Below are 10,305 nucleotides of genomic sequence, written 5' to 3'. Positions count from 1 at the left end.
TGGTTAAGCACGCTTGGGCCTCTGTACTGTACCGCGGGCGGCCAGCGGAACAACTGTTTCTACGGGTCTCCCTGGCCGGCGGGTCAATGCAGTTGTCCTGGCACTGGGTCGGCGGAAGCCTCCACAGACCACAAATGTCGCGGCAGCGTTACCTCGGGCTCTGGTTGTACGCTGACTGATCCCGGAACGCATCCGACTAGCGAACACCAGCCGAGTTTTCAAGCCCTACCACCAGTGGAGCAGCTGGTAGCTCAATATCCCTTAGTCGCCTCTTACGACACCCACGGGAAGAGAGGGGCTGTGAATTGTATTCTAATCCGTCACCGCACGGTATAAAAAGTCTTGTCGGCGTTTAAAAAAAATACAAATCTCAGAAATATATATTGAGGGAAACGTCAGTAAATCGTGCTTTTGGAAGTAAGGACGGCAATTATCTGTTTCTTTAAGGTTTACTGTTAATTATGTTAATAAATTTACTTCTACTATTAACTAGTTTACTATTAAATACAAAATATTTTTTTTTTGCGACGTAAATATGGATGATGCTTCAGTACTTATTGCCTCACAGCACTATACCGTAACTTAACCATGAAAAAGCATACGCATAATACACAGAAAGAGCAGTAGAGAAGTCTGTGATTTTTTTATTTCTCATAGAGCGCGTGTAAATCGAGATATCTTAGTAGCGATTTTTTGCATGTGTTTTTTTCCAATTTATGTGTTTATCGATATCTAGACCTAATAAAGTTGATTCATTGACTAATTTAATTTAGACTTCATTGTACTTAAATTTAAATTGTAAATACTTTTCCGCGGGGGATGAAAGATCATTAGTTTAGTTTTTGTAAATTTTGTTCTTGCAACCACGTCGTAACAGTGTTCATAATAACGGTTAGTTTTTCTGATAGCTTTGTACTGTTTTCACATTTTGTTGAAAGTGAAATATCGTCAGCGAATAAGACACAATGTTCATTAATCAATTTCGGTAAATAGGCCAAGAATCATCATCAAGACATCCGATTACACTGCCTTGAGGGATGGACGAATTTACAATTTTTTCTAACAGTTGTTATTAATGTTTCATAATGGTCAATGCTCAAAAAAAATATCTGTCATAATGGTCAATTTCCACGAACTGCACTCTATTTTTTAAATATGAGCAAACCATTTATATGTTATATCGCGGATACCGATGTCATTTGGTTTATTTAGCAAAATATCATATTGGACTCTGCTCTGCTGTATCCAAAGCTTTCGTCATACCCAATATTATATCAACAGTGTATTTTTTATTGTCGAGTATATTTAGGATTTCTTGCACGTACCTAGTTATAAATTGCTAATTATTTTTACGAAATCCATTTTGGCTGTCATCAAAAACGTTGTATTTTTCGCAGAACGAATACACTCTATCTATCACAGTAAATAGATACACTTTCCCAAAATTTTTGAAATCGTTGGTAAAAGGGAAATTGGACGATAACTTGAAGGAACTGTTTTTTTTAATCTATTTTATGGATAGGTTTTATTATTGAGATTTTTAGTAGACGATAAGACGATATTTCACTTTTAACAAAATGTGAAAACAGTACAAATCTATCAGAAAAACTAACCGTTATTATGAATACTTTTACGACGTATGTTGAGAATTTCAGGAAGTTCCAAATAAAAGAGACTTATGAATATAAAAAAGGGAACACCGTGCATTGCCGAGTGTAATCAGCTAGTTATAATTACAAAGAAAATTGCGTAAGTTGGCTTGTGTACGTTTGCTATTGTGAAACCGTCAGGCGCACAAATTTTGTTGCAATAATTATAATCTTTGCTTTAATATGCCGCGCGTTGAATGCTTGCACTTCAACCAGAAGAATTAAGGATCTTCTAACTATTCCAGTAGCCGTCTTAATATCCGCCACTCTTGAAATCTGGTCCAGTCCAGGATATAAAACAACAATGCGTATGGGGCATACCCACGGACATTATACTTATGTGCATTAGTTTTATACTAAGTAGTCGAGACGTTGAGACATTTAAAGTGGTAGGATCCTTTACGAAAGGAGCAAGTCATACGCTCAGTTATATTAACGTGCCTTTTTCATGCTATTCAGTTCATGTTGACAGGTCCGTCAAGTTGCACGTGGCATAATGATCAGTACAGAGTACTAAAAAACCGACCTCAAATGTACGTGGAATTACGTCTATTTGCTAAGTTTTATTGAAATATCCCCTAGTTCGCCACTATACAGGACTTGACTTCGAGGTGGATTATTTTCTTCAAAATAAAATGGGAGCACTATGGAATTTCCCCCTTTCCAACAAAAAAAGAATCATGAAAAACGGTTCACAAATACCGGAGTTATCGCGTAACATACATACAAAAAATGCAGTCGAATTGAGAACTTCCTCCTTTATTGAAGTCGGTTAACAATGCATAACTTTTTAGACTAGCTGGTAAGAATAATTAAGTTATTTTAGTGAAGCGGTCTAATTGTACTTCCATAGTGGTCCCATTTCATTTTGAGGAAAATCATCTACCTCGAAGGGTGGCTGTTATTTTTATAAATAGCGCCTAACTTTAATTTAGGAGCAATTACTTGAATGGTTGATTTTGCTATTTCTTCAATTCAAGGCGTTTTTCTCTCAATGTACTTTGAGTAGTGAGAACCGATATTTATTATTTCCAGTGTCAAGTCCTGTATAGTGGCGAATTTAAGGATATTTCAATAAACTTAGCAAATAGATGTAATTCCACGTACTTTTGAGGTCGGTTTTTTTTAGAAATCTGTACTGAGATTATTTTCAGTTGGAATTTAAAACTTTGATGTTTCGCACAAGTTTCGCATTGACAGATGAGATTACGTTCCGTTCAACCAACCACGTCACGGAATAGTTTTACACCAATCCGCAAAAATTAACAAATTTCATCGTTGAAATTTTCCATTACGTTGGAATGCAATCATAGCTTGTAATATCACCTAAAACACTTTGCACTGTTAATATTTGTAGTTATCGATGATTTGCAGCAAAAATATATTGAATTCTTGCTGCAACTTGCGCGGCTGCCGAAGAAAAAAACCCGATCTATAGGTTCAAGTTTCGCAACGTATTTTGACGAAATTACGCAAAAACGGAAGACCACAAACTTGCATGTACAAATAAAATGCAAGTTGAATTTACAATGGACTGTATATAAATTTATAGCTTAAATTTAGACCTGCCGTTAAAAGGGAATTTTTGAGAGAAGAGAGCTGTTTTTTTTTAATTTATTTCTGGCCATGGAAACAAAGTCCTTCAGCCGAAAACAAAGATAAGTTTTTCTGTAAATATGGCCGCCACAAAGAGGATACGCAATTTGAGGCGGCGTGCTTGGATTGACTCGGGATTCCTTAGAAGGGGCCGATACCGGGTATTTTAGTTCGAGATTCGTATAATTTCGCGTTTTAATCTTCGATTAAGGCACAATAGCACTATCCTATTCCACTTTAAACTAGATTTCATAAAATAATTGAAAGTCAAAATAAAAACGACACTTTTCCCTCCAAAAGGTCCAGAGCGAATCAGAGAAGAGAGCGAAAAAAACAGTGTTGCCTGACCAAAAATAAAAATGGAACATTGCCATAATCTTTATCTATTAATTTTACTTTTTTGTATTTGATCATCAAGATTATGCTATACTGTACGTGTAGCTAAATAAATTAGTTACGACCATAGATTTTGTTTTTATAAACCAAATCTGAGCTTAATTATAGGCCATATCACTTAGGGGCTCGGTATTACCCAACTCTCCCTTAATACCGAAAGTGGCTGCGATCCAGGCGGTATTTGAATCCGCGTCAGTCGACACGGTGTCCGCTGCCTCATCCGTTCGACCACCAGTTGGTGAGAACTGAATGTCGAAAAAGACCATCGCTACATAATTTACGCTTCGGGTCACTAAACGAAAAGATACAAACAAAATAAGATAGTCGCTATTTTATTAGTAATTACTTAAGGCAGGGTTAATAGTTAGTGCACACTCCGCGTATTAGCTTGGTGCAGCAAGCGAACAGCTAGCTACAAGTGAAAACTGAAAATCAGCAGTGCTGAGTATTAAACATTTTTGTTCGCATCACTCAATTGTATTTTCTATTCGTATTTAAATATTGTATTGTAACGATTTCTAAGAATAATTATTGCCCGTGATGGACGAATCTACCCTTGCGTAATCGTCTCATAACAACACCGAGTGCACAGGCTTATGGTTAGTGTTTCACGAGTTACCAAGTACTATATTTTGCATGCGCCTCCACAATGTCAGTAATGAAATGTATAACGGAGAGTTATCGCTCCGGATAACGCAGGCCGCAGGGCAGGCCGTGTGACGCCCGCCATGAGAGACGAAACGACGCAGCTGCGTGGAACGGAGCACCTACGGAGCGGCGGCAGAAGGCGGCGGGGGCGGTGGGGGCGGTGGGGGCGGCGGTTGCGCGGGCTGCCACAGCGCGCCGTAGCCCAGCGCCGCCAGGAGCGAGCCGCCCAGTGGGCCCAGCCAGTACACCTGCGGTCACGTGTGGCCACAACACTAAACTATCGGCAATATGAGGACTACTCCTCCCTCAGTTTTCCTTTACTTCAATGGTTCCACTCGCGACGGCTACGCTCCCTTGAACGAAGCGTCGTCGAATTAAATAAATAAGTAACGTGATCTCCGACTGCGGCGCGTCGAGCGCGCGGTGTATGTACTGGGTCAAGAGCACGTCAAGCTTTACATTCAAGACTTAAATCCAACTCTATGCCACTTACGATAAGAACGGTCCAAAGTACAAAGCGTCAAGCTTGATGTAGGTACTTTTGACTGTACTTACTTACAACAAACGAAGGTGTATGATGAATATTATTTTTACCGTTACAATGGTTACAAATGCGACAAAAGTAGGTCACTGCCCGGTTTGGATTCGCAAATTTGGAAGTTCTGGCCGGTTGAAAACTTATATTAAACAAAATACGTTACCAAATTATTATTACCTACCATGAATTTATTAGAGAAGTTGAAGATCACATTTATTTTTGTACTGTACTACTTGTCTGTCTGCGCGCCCGACTCCAGTGGAAAAAGGCCCGTAGAAGGCGGCGAGTCACCGTCGACGAGAGAGAGGGAGCCTATACGGAGTACCGGGACGCTGCGAGGGCGCTTAGCCTCGCAGTAAAAGATGCCATAGTTCGATCCTGGGGCGAGCTCCTCGAGGGACTGCAGAGGGATCCATGGAGGCGGCCATACAAAATGTCGAGTGAAAAAAATCAAGTGTCTCCGTACCTCAAGCGAGTTGTCAGGTCCTACCTATGCGACGGGTACATTTCGTACCCGGGTCGGGATGGCGCAAGCCATCGCAGAGAGGTCGTGTGTGGGGTTCTTCAGGGGTCTGTCCTTGGACCACTCCTTTGGAAACTCGCATACGATGCTGTCTTGAGGGTCGCACTCCCCCCAGGCGTGCATCTGGTGTGTTATGCTGATGACACCCTGGTGCTCGCCGGAGGGGAGGACTTCGAGAGGACCATCGGGCTCGCTGAGCTCGGGGTTTCTCGCGTCATCAAAAAAATCGAGGAGCTGGGTTTGCGAGTAGCGCCTCAGAAAACTGAGGCGCTGTGGTTCCACAAACTCCCGCGAGAGAGGGAACCGCCCAGCTTCTCGATTCGCGTTGGTGACATCGACGTCCAGGTGGGGCAGTACTTAAAATACTTGGGCCTCATCCTGGACGGTCGCTGGGATTTCGAGGAGCACTTCTGGCGCCTGTTTCCCCGGATCGATAGGGTGGCGGGTGCATTGCACCGGTTGCTGCCCAACCCGGGGGGCCCTTCGGAGGGAGTTCGCCGTTTATAGGCACCACCCCAGGTGCGATCCGTGGCTCTGTATGGGGCACCCGTCTGGTCACACCGACTGACGGGCGTCCGGCGTTGTAGAGCCATGCTCAATGGCGTGCAGCGCTGCATGGCCATAAGGATCGCACGAGGATACCGCACCGTATCCTTTGACGCGGCGACTGTCCTGGCGCGGTTTTCCCCGCTGGACATTCTGGCGGAGATGGACGCGCGTATTTACGCGCGCCTATGCCAGGCGGAGGAAGCTGCGCCGCCGGAAGTGTGGTGGCAGGAGCGCCGACGGGCGTTCGAGAAGTGGCGCGAGAGCCTGGAACAGCCGTGGATTCTGTCCAACCTAGAAGTCTGGTTGAGCCAGCGGAACTGCGTCACCACGTTCCGGATACTCACCGGCCACGAATGCTTCGGTGAGTATCTGAATCGGATCGGACGCGAGTCGACGACGCAGTGCCACCACTCTGGGAGGGACCAGGATTGCGCCCAGCACACGCTGCAGGAGTGCCCCGCATGGGCCTCCGAGCGAAACATCCTGGTTGCCCGGATCGGGCGAGATCTCTCTCCGCCAGGCATAGTAGCGGCTATGTTGGCAGATCAAGAGTCCCATGAGGCAGTGGTCTCCTTCTGTGAAGCGGTTTTGCTTCAGAAGGAGGTCGCCGAGCGCGATCGGGAGAGGGCAGATCCCGCTTGGCGGCGGCGTACCTTCGCGGCTGCAGGCGATCGGAGCGGGGGCTTCGTTCGCCAGTAAGTTAGGCTGCCGCGAGGGCGGCAATATTAGCGGAGACTGCCAAGTCCTCTAACCTCAAGGGGACGGTGGTCAAAGCCATAAAAGAGGCTGTCAGAAAGGTGGAGGGAGCCGTCGACGGAGGCGGCGCGGCGGATGTCGGAGGACAACCGTCGGATGAGGGGGCAGCTCGCTGCCCTAAAGGCAGAGGTGAAGGCCCTGAGGGGGGGCCTATTCCTCCGCCATGGCCAAGGCCAAGGCGCAGGTGGCCCCACCGCCGAGCAGTTCCGCGGAGATGCACACGGGGGTGAGGGAGGCCATTGATGACCTCAGGCGCGACATCTTCACCTCGATGAGGATGAGGAATATGATGGACGCCCGCCTGAGCGACATCGAAAGGCGCCTCCCCGCGGAGTCCCTAAGGCCCCCACTGGCGGCAGAAGAGGATCGCCCGCCGACGAAACAGTGCCCGCCGCCGCTGCAATCTCCCTCAGGGTGCCTCTTACCGCAGCCGCACTCGAGCCAACACCGGGCCCCTCCCAGGCCTGAAGCGCGCCCGCTGGCCCGCGGCCCAAGAAGACGGTCAGGAAGAACGCCCCCTCGCCGAAGGCTGCTGACGCCCCTTCTGCGGCGGCGAAGAAGAAGGCTTCCCAGCCGAAGGCTGCTGCCGCCCCTCCTGTGACGGCCCCCGCCGCCTTTGGTGCGGCGGCCCCCAAGGCCACTGACCAGGCGGAAACTCCCTGGTGGCAAGTAATTGGCCGCAGGGCCAGGAAGGGCAAAAAGACAGCTGCCGGCCTCCAGGCGGTCTCCAAACCCAGGGCGCTCACCACCTCGAATTCATCGGCGGTGGTGATCACCCTGAGGCCTGAAGCGGTGGCGAAAAAGGGGGCCAAGTACAAAGGGGTCCTCGAGGCGGCGACCGCGGCTGTGGACTTGGGCGGCGTCGGCATCCAGCACGTGCGGGTGCGGAACACCCAGATGGTTGGTGCCCGCATAATCGAGGTGCCCGGGGTGACCAGCGCTGGGAAGGCCGACACCCTGGCGGCCAAGCTGGAGGAGGTGATCGGGGGGCTGGCGGCAGTAATGCGGCCTACCAAATCCGCCGATTTGAAGGTCACCAGACTTAAACGAGTCGGTGACCCCAGAGAAGATCCGGACGGTGGTGGCCGCGAAGGGCCAACGCTCCCAGTCCCTTGTGAGCGTAGAAGCTGTCAGGTTGGCCCCCAATGGGAGGAGCTCAACACTCGTTCGCTACCCAGTAGCGGCAGCCCAATTGGTGGCGGCTACCGGCCGCCTGTTGGTGGGGTGGTCCTCTGCCAGGGTCCACGTGATGGAGCCTCTCCCCATGCGCTGCTACAAGTGCATGGGGTTGGCCACACCAGAGCCCTCTGCCCTTCCAGTGTGGACAGAAGCGGGCTCTGTTTCAGGTGTGGCCAAACCGGATACTCGGCCTGCGGGTGCACGGCGACCCCGCGGTGCTCCGTCTGCACCGCGGCTCGCCGACCAGCGGGCCACCTAATGAGGGGGCGATCTTGCGCTCCTCCCCCCACAAAGGGCAAGCCGGCGGGGACCCCAGGCGCCCCCCCTGTTGAGGGACAGAGTATGGACGAGTGATGCCAGCACGCCACCACACAATACTGCAGGGCCACCTCGACCACTGCACCAGGGCACAAGACCATGGCGGAGTGGGGGGTTGCGGTGGCAGTTGTGGCGGAGCCATACTTTGTTCCCCCACGGGGAAACTTGGCGGGGGATCGGGAGGAGACGGTGGCCATAGTGGCGTCGACTGCCGGGAACTCCCCCATCTAGTGGTGAAGGAGCGCGGGTCAGGGTTTCGGGGCACCGAGGTGGGGAGAAATCACCCTAATTGGGGGTACTTCTCTCCAAATCGCTCCCTGGCCCAAATTCAAGCGTTCCTGGAGACCCTAGAGAGGGCAGTGAGGAGGGCAGCTCCGGCGCCGGTGTTGATGATGGGGGACTTCAACGCCAAGAGCGCTGCGTTGGGTTTCCCGGTCAGCAATGCCAGGGGGCCAGAGTTGGAGAATTGGGCGGCAGTCTTAGGGCTAGTCATCCTCAACCGGGGCCATGCCAACACGTGCGTTCGGCGAAATGTCGGGTCAATCGTGGACGTCACGTTTGCGACCCCCTCGCTAGTGGCGCGAGTATCCGGTTGGCAGGTCCTGGAGGACGAGGAGACCCTCTCCGATCATAAATACATACGGATGAGGGTCTCCCATATGGGCACTCACGCGCCTGTGCTTGCAGAGGAAGCAGCCATGGTCCAGGCGTTGTCGACGTGGAACAGAGGGCGGTCAAGTTCAGGGAAGATTTGATGGCCGTCTGCGAGAGGGCCATGCCCAGGGCAAGAGGGGCCCCGGGAAGAAAGAGTGTGTATTGGTGGACCGCGGAGATTGGGGACCTCCGCACCGCCAGTACCATGGCCCGGCGGGCCTATGGCCGATGCCGCCGCAGGCGTCACACCCGAAGTGAGGAGAGAAGGTCGCGATAGGACGGGCCAAGGACTGCAGGACACTCTGGACGCAGACCCTTGGGGGAGGCCGTACAAGCTTGTGCGCAACAAAATGTACGGTGCATCCCATGAGGTGGTGGAGGGCCTCTTCCCTGAACCGCAGCCCTTCACCCCACCGGCCATGGTGCCCCCTAGAGCAGAAGGGGGGCAGACTGAGGAAATCCCCCCGGAAATCACCGAGGGGGAGATGGAGTGGGCGGTGGGACGGCTGCGGGGGCGGAAGAAGGCCCCCGGCCCGGACGGGGTACCGGAACGAGTCCTCCGCGTTGCCCTGAAGCATCTCGGGACCCGCCTCAAGCAACTCATGGACGACTGTTTGAGGACGGGGTTGTTCCCGCAAAGGTCAGTCAACTCTGTTGCCCTTCTGCCTCCCTTCAACCCCGCAAGTGTCCATAGTTTTGTCATCAGGGTTCATTACGTAAAAAAGTATTGCCCGCTTAAAAGCTAGTGATCGTAGTCGATAAATATTGTATGGACTATCAACTGAATGCTAATGCAATGAAAGTCCGCATTTATTTACGAATCATCAGAGGCCCATTATTCGTCCAACTACTGGGCACAGGCCAATTGTTGTAAGTTCATACATACTTGTATAGGCACTGCATTTACACGTGCGGCTAAAAGTCGCCGGGTGTAATCGTCCTAAGGGTGCTGGCAAGTCACAGGCAGTATGGGATTTTCCAACTTACGTTTGAGGGTGACGGGCGCAGTGGCTCGCTTGCCACCGGGCGCGCGACTTATGCGTATCAGACATTTGCATATTTTTAATCTGCATTTCCATTTGACACTCGACCGCATTAGAGAAAAATAAATTATAGCTTTCGCCGGGAAGTCGAAACCGCGCGGTACTGACCCACTGGTGCTCCCAGCGCCAGAGCAGCAGCGCCGGCCCGAAGCTGCGTGCCGGATTCATGCTGGCGCCCGTGGCCTCGCCCTGCAAAGGCAGCCGTTACAGCGGGGGATCGCGACGCGGGCGGGTCTCGCGGGCGCCAGCCGCGGCTTCGAACTGACCAGCGCGAGCGACAGCGCGGCCACGGCGGCGCCGAGGCGCAGCGGCCACGAGTCGCCGCGGCCGGCCGCGCGCGGGTCCCAGTTGGCGCAGTTGGCCAGCACCAGCAGCGCGCCCGCCAGCGCCTCCAGCAGCAGCGCCGAGAGGGGCCCCCGGCCTTCGCCCGGCCGCGTGACGCAGGCGGCCGCGTCG

At 51.0% G+C, this 10,305-nt stretch overlaps 1 protein-coding gene across 1 annotated transcript; it reads right to left on the bottom strand.

Annotated features, from left to right (window-relative positions):
* Window positions 1-3,963: 3,963 nt before the first annotated feature.
* On the bottom strand, window positions 3,964-10,238 carry LOC113238856 (aquaporin TIP3-1-like; the record flags this gene model as incomplete). The annotated part of the gene is made up of 3 exons (XM_026475698.1): window positions 3,964-4,537; window positions 9,958-10,038; window positions 10,116-10,238. Coding segments are annotated over 3 exons (333 nt in total), but the record flags the coding sequence as incomplete, so codon positions are not given.
* Window positions 10,239-10,305: the final 67 nt, after the last annotated feature.

This window comes from Hyposmocoma kahamanoa, unplaced genomic scaffold (assembly GCF_003589595.1).
Source record: "Hyposmocoma kahamanoa isolate Upper Pololo Valley unplaced genomic scaffold, ASM358959v1 98605, whole genome shotgun sequence".
NCBI classification, from domain to species: domain Eukaryota; kingdom Metazoa; phylum Arthropoda; class Insecta; order Lepidoptera; family Cosmopterigidae; genus Hyposmocoma; species Hyposmocoma kahamanoa.
The sequence above is the reverse complement of the archived record's forward strand: the minus strand, read 5'-3'. Positions and strand labels throughout refer to the sequence as shown.